General features: G+C 41.5%; 1 protein-coding gene across 1 annotated transcript; it reads left to right on the top strand.

Annotated features, from left to right (window-relative positions):
• The first annotated feature begins 12,687 nt into the window (after positions 1-12,687).
• SERAT3;2 (serine acetyltransferase 3;2) lies at positions 12,688-15,627 on the top strand. The gene is made up of 9 exons (XM_079079198.1): positions 12,688-13,177; positions 13,958-14,155; positions 14,243-14,302; positions 14,384-14,479; positions 14,562-14,586; positions 14,656-14,750; positions 14,853-15,019; positions 15,116-15,189; positions 15,294-15,627. The coding sequence occupies exons 1-9, from the start codon at positions 12,764-12,766 to the stop codon at positions 15,371-15,373; spliced, it is 1,209 nt and encodes a 402-aa protein (XP_078935324.1). The 5' UTR covers positions 12,688-12,763; the 3' UTR covers positions 15,374-15,627.
• Positions 15,628-15,698: the final 71 nt, after the last annotated feature.

Below are 15,698 nucleotides of genomic sequence, written 5' to 3'. Positions count from 1 at the left end.
ATGTTTATGTCCATCGCGATCTCGACTACTTGGTTGCTTAGGTCATGTGTTTTGAACGTCATAACTTTTTCATACTATCTCGGATTTTAACGATCTTTATATCTATGCGTTTGTATTTCAGTCTACTACAACTTTCGTTTAGATTAATCCCGTTAAAAAGTAATATATTTATTAATTACGATCTTTATATCCATACGTTTTTTATGAATGCATGTATGGATATTTTTTTATAAAATCGTAAGTAAAAACATATTATATTTTAACGGGAGTAATCTTAACGAAAGTTATAGCAGACTTAAAAAACGAACACGTAGATATAAAGATCGTTAAAATCAGATATCGTATGAAGAACTTACGACGTTCGGAATACAAAACCTAAGCCAAACCACAAGACATATGCAACCAAGCAGTCGAGGTCGCGATGGACATAAACATCAACAGCCCCAAACACCTCATCAATCAGGGACGGACGCATGATTTGGTAGTAGGTGTTGCCGGTCCGTAGAAAAAAGAAAAAAAATATCGAAAAATATCGAAAAATTTACACTGCGTACAGAAAAAGCAGGGGTTGTAAGTGCCACTGCGGGCACCTAAAGAGAACCGTCCCTGTCATCAATGATAGTCTCATGTTAGATGTCGTGAGAAAAACTCTAAATAAATCATTCATAAGTACTGAATTGGTACAATAAACAAAAAATGACTTATTTTGAAACAAAAAAATATTAATGACTAAATGTGTACAAAAATATTAAGGACTAAATGTATACAAAATGAGAAATACATTACCGTAATAAGTCATTTTTCCCGCCTAACCTGGAGTAACCGGTCATAAGGACTGAATGTGTACAGTTTAACAAGTTGAAGGGGTAAATGTGGACGAAAAAAAAACTCAGTGACCAAATGTGTACAAATCAAAAATATATTACCCTTTTAAGTCATTATATATTTAAAACACAACTATACTTTTTATATTTTTGATTATATATTTAAATAAAAAAACATGAGTTCTATATTTATGCTCCCATAAACAAATTAATTATAATACTTTTATATGTTTTTTTTTAACAAAAACAATTAGCATAAATCATCAAAAATATGGTTTTTTTTTAAACGGCAAATCTAGCGTACGCATAAACTACTCATTCATATGTCCACGACGATTTTGTCAGTTTTGAGGGTTTCGATTATTACTTTTATTTTATACATCTGATATAGAGTTTGGATCTGATAAAAAAAATTGTTGCGCTACAGGTGAAATCGTGTCTCGTTTTTTGTATATTGTTTCGTTGTTCATCGTTCGTACGATTCATCGCTAGTGTTCATTTTCGTTTTGTTCATCGTTTGTCCGTTTTAATTATTGTTCGAAGTTAGTATTTGTTGTTGGCACTAGTTTGCTTTTATTACAATTTTCTTTCAATTATGAAACCTAGTGGAAAGTTTTATTATAGTTTTCTTTTGTTGCCTAAGTTTTATTATTTTGAATGATTAGTCTAATTTAGGTTGTTTTATTCTTCCTTCAAAAAAAATTGTTTTACTTTTGCAAAATTGTCACTTCATGTTAAGAGCAATTATAATTTCGTCTTACCTTTCTGTTACAAATATGGTTTTAAAGGGTTTTAATGATTTTCTATTTAAGTTTAGTATTACAAAAAATATAGATGTTATGCTTTGTTTGTATTATTTATTTATTTTTAAAAAAAGTTCTTTTGTTTTTTTGTTTTTGTTTTGCTCTTACCAGTCACTTCATTTTGTGTTTTTTTTCTAGCGTTTTTGTTTTGTTTCGAGTCCTTTGTTCGTTTTCCAGTTGTAGCTTCCATTTCAAGTTTAAGTTACAAAAGTATTTGATTTGGGTTTGTGGTCGTTTGGTTGTTTTTGCTTATGTTCTAGCTTTGCTTCGTGTCTCTATTTTTTTTTCCCGTTGGGTTTTGCTTTTGTTTCGGTGTTGCTGTTTGGTAAACTTTCAATGCTTATTGCTTAAGCATTGTGAGTTTGAGGGAGGGAAAGAGAGAATACGGAGGATTAGGTATATTAGTTTAGTGCAATGCAGATTTGCATATTAGGTCTTCTTTATTGTGATACTTGCACTGGTATCTTTGGTTCGTTTGTATGCTGCAGAAATGCAGGTTGGGTTTTCTTCGGGTGAAGAAATGCATATTGGGTTTTCTTCAGCACCGATAATAGACTATATTGAGAATCGATAACCAGCACGATTCTTATATATCGGTACCAGTCCGGCTATGGTTCCAGATATGTCTTGTTCACCAGTCCATATGCTCACTAGTCTATTTCTCAGTATTTCAATTAGACAAAATTGCAAAAATGGCATTTGTGCTTATCAAAATTATGTGATTTTGGTCTAAAAGGTTTTGATGGTGCATCAATTGTCCAATTTTGTATCTTTTTAGTGATTTTGGTCTTTATCAGCTTAAAAAGACTATTATACCCCTCCTGATTTTCTTTTTCTTTTTTCTTTTAATTCATTTATTATTTATTATGTTTAAAAAATAGATAATTTACTCCAAAATATCATCATTCATCCCACACCCACCACTGCCATATACCACTATGGTTGCAATCAACCACCATGTCACCGACCACCACACTTCCATTGACCACAATCACCACCAATTAGAAAAAAAAAGGGGCTAAATCTTTCATCCCGCATAGATCTCAAGATATACAGATAATATGCACTCATATCACGTAATTTGTATAAAATACTTCATATTTATGTGTAAGATGAAAGTAACTATGCACTCACTTGATAAGGTGGTGATTCCAACTTGGACAGCCCTTCGCTTCGACGAAACAGAGATGTTTGCTTGAAAATCGGGCTCTGCGGGGGCAGAGTTCCGAGCCGAAAAACTCTTTTTCTTGGAGCCTTCGGGCGCTCCGGGGCTTTCCTCTAGTGCTAGGGAAGTTTCGTAGGCTTGGGGGTGTTTGGGAGGTTTAGAGAGAGAAAGAAAGGGTTTGTGGTGTGAAGAATGAAGCAAGCCTCACACCTCTATTTATAGCTGAATTTTGGCTAAACTCGACAAGTTTTGGACCTCCAACTCGTCGAGTAGGTGCCAAGTGTCACCATTCTGGTGGAGGACAAGTAGTGGCCTATATTGTGCCACGTCACCCCTTTTGCAGCAGCACTCTGCCGACTTCTAAACCCCTTAACTTTCGCAAACGAGCTCTGTTTTCGATGTTCTTTATATCCACGCGTAGGTATTGACAAGATCTACAACTCTTCTTTTGACCTCATCGACTAATTCTCGACCGATTTTAAATTTAACAGTATGGGAATGTTACACTATTAAACGACCGTGTAAAATTCATAATTTCTACATACGAACTCCGTTTTCGTCTGTCTTTTTATTCTTGAACTCTTATTAACGAGACATTCAATTCTCATTCAGGTTGCGTTGGCCAAAAATCGATCGATCAAAAATGTAACAACGTAAATTTTCAAAACAATTTTTCATTTTTAAATCATACTTTCAATCACACGATAATCACAAAAACATAATGTATCCACTGTGTCATAACAAAACATGTCGCAGAATCTCAATAACATAAACTCCATAAGTGTGTACGGATCATGCCAGCGCCTTCCCGCGATCCTCGCTAGTACCTGAAACACATAACATAACAACTGTAAGCATAAATGCTTAGTGAGTTCCCCAAAATACCACACATACGCCTTTCCAGGCCATAACCCTGTAGGATCCTCCGATCCATGTGTCTCAGGGGACTTCCGTCCCGAATCCCGGTAGACCTTCCGGTCCATATCATCTTGACCTTCCGGTCCATATCATCTTGACCTTCCGGTCCATACCATACATAACATACATAGCACATACATATCACATAACCGCATATAGCACATACATCTCATAGCATACAAGACCTTCCGGTCACACATAAGTACCCTCCCAGGTACAGTATAGTGAGAAAACTCACCTCAATGAAGTCGGATAAACTCTCGTGCTCAACGTCCCGACTTAGCCTCCTCCTGTTATTCAGATAACATCCCCAATCAGTATTCTCTCATGATCTCATCTCTACAGATTGGGTAGAAGGCCATTCTACCCTTCCCTGAACTCTCCTGAATCAGTCTTGACCAGAACCCTAAAGTCAAAAGTCAACGGTTAACTTTGACCCGACTCGTCGAGTGCACAAAGGCGACTCGGCGAGTCCATGCGGGTCCTCTGAATCCTTTCAGTCTCTCTTGGCTTGTCGAGTCATCCTTCCACTCGACGGATTACACCTGTCACGAATCGCGGGGCAACCCCGACTCGACTCGTCGAGTCCACTTATGGACTCGGCGAGTTGCTTCCATGTTCATACTCAAATGACCTTCTAAGGTCAGATCTGCTTCCCTAACTATCAGATCTACCCTTCAAATGCTCAAATGCCATGTAAAGGTGCAACCTTTACGTGCATGCAACCCACAACAAGTCATAAATGGAGAAATAACTCTAAATATGGCAACCTAGTCTCCAATCCTCCATGAACAAACAAAAAGCATAATGGGGAAGGTTCTCTGGACCTCTATGGGTCCAGATCTGAGGCCTAACCCAGCAAAGGACCATAAACTCAACTCTTCAAGCCTTCAAAGGTTATAAAAAACCCTAAATCATAGATCTTAACCCAAAACAGAAAGGAAGTTCGATTTGATACCTCAATAGTGTAGATCTGAACTTGAAAACCCTGGATCCACAGCTCCCTTGACCTCCTCTTGTTGGAAACCACTTCTCTTTTGCTAAAACACTCAAGAAATGGTGAATTAGCCTTCCTCTAGCACCACAAATGCTCTCTCTCTCTCTCTAAGGTTTCTCAGGGGTGAAGTGGCCGCAATGGAGGCTATAAAGGCCTTTAAATAGGGCACAGGCCCCGAGAATTAGGGTTTCACTTAATAGTGCGGACTCGCCGAGTCCACGCATCGACTCGTCGAGTCCTTCATTAAATCAGTCAAGAAATGCGCGATCCTACTCGGCGAGTCTGAGCGCCTACTCGCCGAGTCCCTCCTTAAAACTCAAAATAAATACTTAAAATAAGATACCTGGGAATCCGGATGTTACAATTCTCCCCCACTAGAATCAGACTTCGCCCTCGAAGTCTTCCTCGGCAAACAACCCTGGATGCTGCTCCCGCATCTCCAACTCCGGCTCCCAAGTCAGCTCGGACCCTTTCCGATGTTGCCACTGGACCTACACCAGGGGCACTTCCTTGTTCCTCAGAACCTTGATCTTCCGATCCCGGATCGCAATTGGTCTCTCAGCATAATTCAGGCTCGCATCTACCTGAATATCCTCCAGCGGTACCACCGCCGACTCGTCGGTTATACACTTCCTCACCTGAGACACGTGGAAGGTATTGTGAATCTGGCTCAACTCCGCAGGTAGCTCCAACCGATATGCTACCTTGCCCACCCTCGCGGTCACCCTGAATGGACCGATGTATCGGGGCCCCAGCTTGCCCCTCTTCCTGAATCGGATCACTCTTTTCCAAGGAGATACTTTCAGGAGTACGAAGTCCTCCACTTGGAACTCCAGCTCGGATCGTCGCCGATCCGCATAACTCTTTTGACGACTCTGAGCCGTCAGTAACCTCTGTCTAACCTGGTGTATCTGCTCTGTCGTCTGAAGCACTATCTCAGTGCTACCCATCACACGCTGCCCTACCTCTCCCGAGCAAATGGGAGTCTGACACCTCCTCCCATACAACAACTCGAAGGGAGGCATACCAATACTCGAATGGTGGCTGTTGTTGTAGGAAAACTCAGCCAACGGCAAGTACGTGTCCCAACTTCCCCCGAAGTCCAACATACATGCTCGAAGCATGTCCTCGAGTGTCTGAATCGTCCGCTCACTCTGTTCGTCCGTCTGGGGGTGGTAGACGGTACTGAAATGCAGCCTCGTACCCAACTCCTCGTGGAACTTCTTCCAGAACCTAGAAGTGAAACGTACATCGCGATCTGACACAATCGAGATCGGCACCCCATGTCGCGATACCACCTCCCTCACATACAACTCTGCCAGCCTCTCAGCAGAAGAGCTCTCACTGATAGCAAGAAAATGGGCGCTCTTCGTCAGCCGGTCGACGATCACCCAAATTGCATCGACACCCCGCGCGGTCCTCGGCAATTTGGTGATGAAGTCCATAGAAATCTGTTCCCACTTCCATTGGGGAACCTCAAGTGGCTGCAACTTGCCATGCGGACGCTGGTGCTCGGCCTTAACCCTGCGACAGGTCAAGCACCTCTCAACAAACCATGCTACATCCCTCTTCATACAGGGCCACCAATAGTCCTTCTTCAGGTCCAAATACATCTTAGTGGCCCCGGAATGGATCGAGAACCTCGATCGGTGCGCATCCTCCATCAAAGTGGTGCGCGTCCCGCCTGTATACGGCACCCAAATCCGACCCTGAAAGGTCATAAGCCCACGACTATCGGTAACAAACTCAGGTACCTGTCCAATCACCCGCTCCCTCTTGCGGTTCTCCGGCCTCACGGCCTCTGCCTGGGCCTCCCGAATGGTGTCCAACACTGGAGTCATCACTGTCAATCTCATACAAGTGCCTCGAATCGGGGCACTCTCCGCCCTACGACTCAGCGCATCAGCTACAACATTAGCTTTGCCCGGGTGGTACAGGATCTCACAATCGTAATCCTTTACCACATCCAACCATCTCCTCTGGCGCATATTCAGGTTGGGCTGATCCATCAGATACTTCAAACTCTTGTGGTCCGTGTATATGGTACACCGAACCCCATACAAATAGTGACGCCAGATCTTGAGGGCGAACACCACTGCCCCCAACTCCAGATCGTGGGTGGGATACCTCGTCTCATGAGGCTTCAGCTGCCTCGATGCATACGCTATCACATGCCCCTATGCATAAGCACTGCACCCAACCCCGATATCGATGCGTCACAATACACCACAAAATCCTCCATCCCTTCCGGGAGGGCTAACACTGGGGCTTTGCATAACTTCTGGCAAAGTGTCTCAAACGAGGTCTGTTGCTCCGGACCCCATGAAAAAGCAACACCCTTCCGGGTCAACCTAGTGAGAGGCACGGCGATCTTGGAGAAATCTCTGATAAATCTCCGATAGTAGCCGGCCAATCCCAGAAAACTCCTGATCTCGGTGGGAGATCTCGGCACCTCCCAACTTATAACCGCCTCAATCTTGGCCGGATCGACCAAAATCCCATCCTGGTTGACGAGATGCCCCAAGAACTGGACCTCCCGTAACCAGAACTCGCACTTGGAGAATTTGGCATAAAACCTCTCCGTCCTCAATACCCCGAGAATCTCTCTCAGATGCTCCTCGTGCTGCTCTCTAGATCTAGAATACACCAGTATATCGTCGATGAACACGATCACCGAACGATCCAACATCGGTCTACACACCCTGTTCATGAGATCCATGAACGTTGCTGGTGCATTGGTGAGCCCGAAAGGCATCACCACGAACTCGTAATGCCCATAAGGAGTCTTGAACGCCGTCTTCTAGATATCCTCATCACGCACTCTCATATGATGATATCCAAACCTCAGATCAATCTTGGAGAACCAAGACTCTCCCTGCAACTGATCGAACAAATCGTCGATCCTCGGTAATGGGTAACGGTTCTTGACCGTCAACTTGTTCAACTCCCGGTAATCAATACACATCCGGTGTGAACCATCCTTTTTCTTGACAAAAAGGATCGGCGCTCCCCATGGCGAGCTACTCGGTCGAATAAACCCCTTCCCCAGCAGCTCCTGAAGCTGCGGGGATAACTCATGCATCTCTGGCGGCGCAAGGCGATAAGGCGCCTTGGCGATAGGCGCTGCCCCCGGAACCAAATCAATGCGGAACTCTACCTGCCTCTCGGGAGGCACACCCGACAACTCCTCGGGAAAAACATCCGGGAACTCACGCACTATCGGAACGTCATCCATCGAACTTGGCCCTTCGGCGGCCACTCGTGAGTCCATCACATATGCCACAAACCCGCTACAGCCCTGCTGTAAACTCTGTCTCGCTCTGGCTGCCGAACAAAACGCTGACCCACATCGGGTACCCTCGTCGTACACCGTAAGTACTCCCCCACTAGGGTCTCGTATCGTCACCAACTGTAGCTCGCAGTCTATGACAGCCCCAAATCGGCTCAACCAATCCATGCCCACTATGACACATACGTCCCCCATCGCTATCGGGACCAGATCTATCGGGAACTCAACACCGAAGATCTCGAGTACACATCCTCGAATCACATCCGTAGCATACACCGCTCGCTCGTCAGCTATGGAAACTCGTAAAGGTCGTCTCAACGCCTCTCGTCGGCTACTGATGTGTCGACTAAACGCTATCGACACAAATGATCGACTCGCACCCGAGTCAAATAACACTAAGGCAGGTACAGAACTCACAAGAAAAGTACCTACGCATATCATAATATAAGCACAATATCTCATCTCAGCATAAATAAATAAAGAATACATACCAGCCACAACATCGAGCGCTGCGCGGACCTCTGCCGCTGTCAACTGGAAAGCTCTCCCATGAGCCTTCGGTGCCTCGGCCTTCGCTGGCCGAATCTCGGTAGCCCTAGCAGCAGGTGCTGATCCCTGATGTAGCTGCGGGCACTCGGCCTTCCGATGGCCAGTTTGGTTGCAATGAAAGCAAACCATAAATCCCTTGGGGCAATCCTTGGCGATATGCCCCTCCTTGCCACATTTGTAGCAAGCACCCGATCGACAGACCCCATCATGTCCCTTGCCGCACTTCCCACAAGTGCGGCCCTTCTGGCCTCCAGATCTCGTATCAGCGAACTTGGCCCGCTTGGCTGCCGGCTGAGACTGTGCCGGCCGCCGATCCATCCTATGAGACTCGGCCTCCTCCCTGTCCTGAGTCTCCAACTCAATCTCCCTCTTCTGGGTATTTGCCTGGTGCTCAGCAAATGTCCGGTAAGTCGAGTTCGACACGAACTCCCGAATATCCCTCCTCAAAACGCCCAAATACTGGCTCATGCGTGCCTGCTCAGTAGACACCTGCTCAGGGCAGAACATCGCCCTCTCATGAAACTTCCTGGTAACCACAGTAACAGAATCAGTACCCTGCTTGAGGGTCAAAAACTCCTGAACCAACCGTTCCCTCTCCACTGGGGGAACATACTCGTCTCTGAACATAGCGGTGAACCTCTCCCAGGTCACCTCTGTTTTCGATGTTCTTTATATCCACGCGTAGGTATTGACAAGATCTATAACTCTTCTTTTGACCTCATCGACTAATTCTCGACCGATTTTAAATTTAACAGTATGGGAATGTTACACTATTAAACGACCGTGTAAAATTTATAATTTCTACATACGAACTCCGTTTTCGTCTGTCTTTTTATTCTTGAACTCTTATTAACGAGACATTCAATTCTCATTCAGGTTGCGTTGGCCAAAAATCGATCGATCAAAAATGTAACAACGTAAATTTTCAAAACAATTTTTCATTTTTAAATCATACTTTCAATCACACGATAATCACAAAAACATAATGTATCCACTGTGTCATAACAAAACATGTCCCAGAATCTCAATAACATAAACTCCATAAGTGTGTACGGATCATGCCGGCGCCTTCCCGCGATCCTCGCTAGTACCTGAAACACATAACATAACAACTGTAAGCATAAATGCTTAGTGAGTTCCCCAAAATACCACACATACGCCTTTCCAGGCCATAACCCTGTAGGATCCTCCGATCCATGTGTCTCAGGGGACTTCCGTCCCGAATCCCGGTAGACCTTCCGGTCCTACCCGTATCGACCTTCCGGTCCATATCATCTTGACCTTCCGGTCCATATCATCTTGACCTTCCGGTCCATACCATACATAACATACATAGCACATACATATCACATAACCGCATATAGCACATACATCTCATAGCATACAAGACCTTTCGGTCACACATAAGTACCCTCCCAGGTACAGTATAGTGAGAAAACTCACCTCAATGAAGTCGGATAAACTCTCGTGCTCAACGTCTCGACTTAGCCTCCTCCTATTATTCAGATAACATCCCCAATCAGTATTCTCTCATGATCTCATCTCTACAGATTGGGTAGAAGGCCATTCTACCCTTCCCTGAACTCTCCTGAATCAGTCTTGACCAGAACCCTAAAGTCAACGAAAGTCAACGGTTAACTTTGACCCGACTCGTCGAGTGCACAAAGGCGACTCGGCGAGTCCATGCGGGTCCTCTGAATCCTTTCAGTCTCTCTTGGCTTGTCGAGTCATCCTTCCACTCGACGGATTACACCTGTCACGAATCGCGGGGCAACCCCGACTCGACTCGTCGAGTCCACTTATGGACTCGGCGAGTTGCTTCCATGTTCATACTCAAATGACCTTCTAAGGTCAGATCTGCTTCCCTAACTATCAGATCTACCCTTCAAATGCTCAAATGTCATGTAAAGGTGCAACCTTTACGTGCATGCAACCCACAACAAGTCATAAATGGAGAAATAACTCTAAATATGGCAACCTAGTCTCCAATCCTCCATGAACAAACAAAAAGCATAACGGGGAAGGTTCTCTGGACCTCTATGGGTCCAGATCTGAGGCCTAACCCAGCAAAGGACCATAAACTCAACTCTTCAAGCCTTCAAAGGTTATAGAAAACCCTAAATCATAGATCTTAACCCAAAACAGAAAGGAAGTTCGATTTGATACCTCAATAGTGTAGATCTGAACTTGAAAACCCTGGATCCACAGCTCCCTTGACCTCCTCTTGTTGGAAACCACTTCTCTTTTGCTAAAACACTCAAGAAATGGTGAATTAGCCTTCCTCTAGCACCATAAACGCTCTCTCTCTCTCTCTCTCTCTCTCTCTCTCTCTCTCTAAGGTTTCTCAGGGGTGAAGTGGCCGCAATGGAGGCTATAAAGGCCTTTAAATAGGGCACAGGCCCCGAGAATTAGGGTTTCACTTAACAGTGCGGACTCGCCGAGTCCACGCATCGACTCGTCGAGTCCTTCATTAAATCAGTCAAGAAATGCGCGATCCTACTCGGCGAGTCTGAGCGCCTACTCGCCGAGTCCCTCCTTAAAACTCAAAATAAATACTTAAAATAAGATACCTGGGAATCCGGATGTTACATAAAATTCGAATTCCGGGCTGTGCACTGATATGCTAAATCTTAGAAAAATCATAACTTTCTCATACGAAGTCAGATTTGGACGTTCTTTTTATGCACGTTCTCGGTGTAACGTATAGTACGACTTTCGTTTAGATTGGTAAGGCTAAAAAGTAATTTATCAAAAATTCACTTTTTACGTTACGCGGTGTCGTGTCGGGTTAGCTGTAAAACTTCGACAGGTCATAACTTCTTCGTTATAACTCGGATTTCGGCGTTCTTTATATCTCCGGAACCCTTGTCACGACCGCTACAACTTTCTTCATAGATATCGGGTTTATCTATATTTTTATTTTTGACGTTTATTTTCATTCTTAATTTATTATATCTTTATAAACAAGTTTAATGCACATAAATTCACATAATTCACATAACATTCAAGTAATTCCTTTTTATTACTTTAAGATAAGTTACATTTGTTGACTATTACATCATCGTATCAATGTTTAGCCTCGAAACATGAGCGTTATAGGGAAGGAGCGGCAACAACTTCATTTTGCACCATAGCTCTGGTGGAAGGAAGGGGCACTGGTGATGACGAAGAAGTCGATATAGGTCATCTATCATCATCGTTTTCCAGTCGTCACCATTCACCACCACTATCCGCCACTAACAACCTCCGTCTCCCTACCCTTACCTCCATATCTACTTCCTTAACTCGATGAAACCTCTCCTTCTCAAATCTAAAAAACCTAGATCTCGTCAGTTTTAGAGCTTTGTTTTACTTCAGACTATCAAAGAACACATTCATATTTCATACCAATAAACCAACCTCTGGAGAAACCCAGTTTCCATATAAGTAATCTTAACCCTATCTCTTCTTCTTCTTCTTCTTCTTCTTTGTATCTATGTCTACAATCAACATAATCAGAGGAATAAGACGAAGATGTAGAAGCATCATCCAATCGCTGGAACCATGTTCAATCAGATTCTTAACTTTAACAGATTGCATGATTACATGACTGTCCTTGCTAAAAAACACAAAACTTATTGATTGATTAGTCATTTCTGCTACGAGGTTTATACATCTGATCCAGTTAATGTTGAGTGCATCATGAAGAAAATTTTGGTGGTGCTGGTGCATGGACTAGGATAGAGACGACCACGTGTGAATTTAAGGCTCTGGTGGTGCTCCATTGGAAAAGGGTACTTCGACAGTGGTGCTGGGAAGATGGGTGGATTCTAGAGAGAGAGAGGGGGTGGATTTTCTTTTTGATTTATTAAATAAAAGAATAATAAAATAAATTAAAAAATAATTACTATAGGGATATTCATCATTTCAGGTTAGGTATGGAACAATAACATACAAAAATGTCAACCTAGGGACCAAAACCACACAAAATATCTAAAATTGAACCATTGATAAACCGGCAAAAAAAATTGGATTAAAAACATAAAATTTTGCTGGCCATAAGGATCATTTCTGTAATTTTGCTTTTTTTTTATTTTTATTATATTTAGTTATCGATAAAAAAGCTCCATTTTTAAAGGTTGATGGGTCGTCAAAAACCGCTAAAAGCCATACGATATGAGAAGGTGATGACGATGTTTTTATATGCAACATGTCCCCTTTTCAATGATGATATGATTGATGTGTACTGGAGCCGCTGCTATCAACCGCAGGAACACCAACGAATCATCTCCACCACTCTACACCTATTTCAATCAAGATCAAACCCTAGAACTTCCCTACAGCTTCCCTTTCTTCCCATCAATGGCGGCTTGTTTGGGTTCTGTATCGGAAATGCATTCCATACGTACGGTTCTCGAAGAACTTGATGAAGAAAAACAGATGGTTCGACCGGAGACCACGAATTCTAACCCTAACTTACCCACCTCCACCTCCACCTCCACCTCCGTCATGGTGATGCGGCGTAAGGTCGAGAGAATCTTTCCGGTTTATGCACGGGGTAAATTATCTCCAAGATCCGATCCGTCTGTCAATTCGGGCTCGGTTGTGGGTGATTCTATCTGGGATGCTGTTAGAGTAGAGGCCAAGTGTGAGGTATTTGCAACTCTTCATAACTTTTCATGGCAATTCAATGATTTAACTCGAAATTCCTTTCAATTACTATATGGATTTTGAGTTTCTAATTTCTCTGTTATCGGATAAACTATAGAATTTAATCAATTTATAGTTTATTTGATAGTGGATGATGAAAGTTTAGTGAGGAAAGATGAAATTTGTCAAAGTCAACATGCAATAATTTATCTTTTGGAAAAATAATTGGTACTTCTCTCTGATGTTATTGGACAATCCTTAGTTTCTACAGTCTACTTATAATTGGTGATTGAAAAAATGCTCAAAAAGGAAATATATGAAAGTCAACTTCTTGAGTTAGTCTCATAATTTGATACTCTCTTTGGCTTTGAAAAAGAAACTCATACAAATACAATAATGAACTCAAAAACATTTTTTTTCCTGAAAGCCAATGATTAAACACAATTTAACAAGATTTGTTTTCTTTATCCAGTTTGTAAAAAGAATGAAATGTAATTGAGGACCATCATACTTGTGTTTATGTCAAATTTTGAAATTTGACTCTTTTTCAAACTTTGATGTGGACTTTTTTATTTGGGTGGATGGAGAAATATCTTCTTTTTCAAGAAAGATGGTATCTTTTTTCTATATTAAACAAGTTGTAATGATGTTACTTTAGTCTTTATGAGTTCTACTCAATGCCACTATGATTGGTGGAAGTTGTTTATTATAATGATATAATCCAATTGAAAGTAATAATTCTATATACATATATTAATTGGATGTTTGATGAAAAAATTTCAGGCTGAAAATGAGCCAATATTAAGCAGCTTCTTATATGCGAGCATACTATCACATGATTGTTTAGAGCGTGCATTGGCATTTATTATTGCTAACAGACTCCAAAATAACACATTATTAGAAACCCAATTGATGGATATATTTTGTGATGTAATGGTTCAAAATCGAGGCATCCATAGAGCAATTCGCCTTGATTTACAGGTGATGATTGTTTTGTACTTTGTTTGCATGTCTTCAATTTCAATGTCTTTTTTTTTGTTTCTGATTCTATTTTCCTTCCTTTGACAGGCATTTAAAGATAGAGATCCTTCATGTTTGTCTTATTGTTCTGCTCTTTTATACTTAAAGGTATTTATTTCAATTAGAAATTCAACTTGTTTATTGATGTGATGTGAAGTGAAGTGTTGAATTAAATGGTGATTCTTTTAGGGTTTTCATTCATTACAAACACATCGAGTAGCACATGCATTGTGGAATCAAGGACGCAAGGTGTTGGCTCTTGCACTTCAAAGTCGAGTTAGTGAGGTATCATTTTTCATCTCTTGTTTTAAGTTATTCATCAAACTTTCTGCTTCTTATTTACTAAATGTTACCTTTTTTTTTCTAGGTCTTTGCAGTTGACATACATCCAGGTATTCTTTCAAAATAGTAGTTTAGTGAGACGTAAAAAAATACTTAATTTATTTATTTTCTTGACAAAGCTGCGAAAATTGGAGAGGGGATACTGTTGGATCATGGGACTGGATTAGTTATTGGTGAAACTGCTGTTATTGGTGATAGAGTTTCTCTAATGCAGGTAATTTGGTTTATCCCTTCTCATTCTTGAATTGATATGATGGAATTTGTTAATATAACCCATTTTTATTATTATTATTTTTAAAAAATTGATGATTAGCAGGGTGTAACATTGGGAGGAAGTGGGAAGGAAACAGGGGATAGGCACCCAAAAGTTGGTGAAGGAGTGTTGATTGGAGCAAGTGTGATTGTACTTGGGAATATAAAGATAGGTGATGGAGCAATGATAGCTTCGGGTTCCCTTGTTCTTAAGGATGTTCCTCAACATAGGTGACACATAATCATGATGAAATTGCATGATTTATTTTCTTGTTTATTTATATTACTATTATGCTAATGCTAATATATTATTATTATTATATAAAGCATGGCTGCAGGAATACCGGCTAAAGTGATTGGTTATGTAGAAGAGCAAGTTCCATCTTTAACAATGAAGCATGGTATGTGGTTAATGAAATATTTTACATAAATTAAATTATATAAGGTTTGATGAGAGACATTGTTGATATTTAGTTTGTGATGTTGGTTGGTTATGTTATGGCAGATGCAAGCAAAGACTTCTTTGAACATGTAGCCATAGGATGTGAGGGAAGATCCATTGGTGAATATGAATACTCCATATAAATTATTATACTCCTATAAACTTAACTTAAACATGCAGAAATTGGTAATGGTAGTGGCGGAAATACTTTTGTATACCTGTAAACTCGTGATAAAACCCTAGGAGGGACTAGGGTTATGTTATATTCTAATTATGCTCTCTACCAAATTGGTGTAATCACTAATCCCCCTCCCCTGTTTGAAGGTTTAGGGCCTATTTGTACTGTTTTGTTTGTTATTGTAAAATGGAACAATAAAGTTGCTACATTTCATTATCATATTTTGAGGAATCAGATGAGAGACATTCAACAGTTTAAGAAAGTGAATGAAATCTAATTGAAGAAATAAT

This window comes from Lactuca virosa, chromosome 2, assembly GCF_052849685.1.
Source record: "Lactuca virosa cultivar CGN04683 chromosome 2, Lactuca_virosa_CGN04683_v6, whole genome shotgun sequence".
NCBI lineage: Eukaryota > Viridiplantae > Streptophyta > Magnoliopsida > Asterales > Asteraceae > Lactuca > Lactuca virosa.
This window is presented reverse-complemented; position numbering and strand designations above follow the sequence as displayed.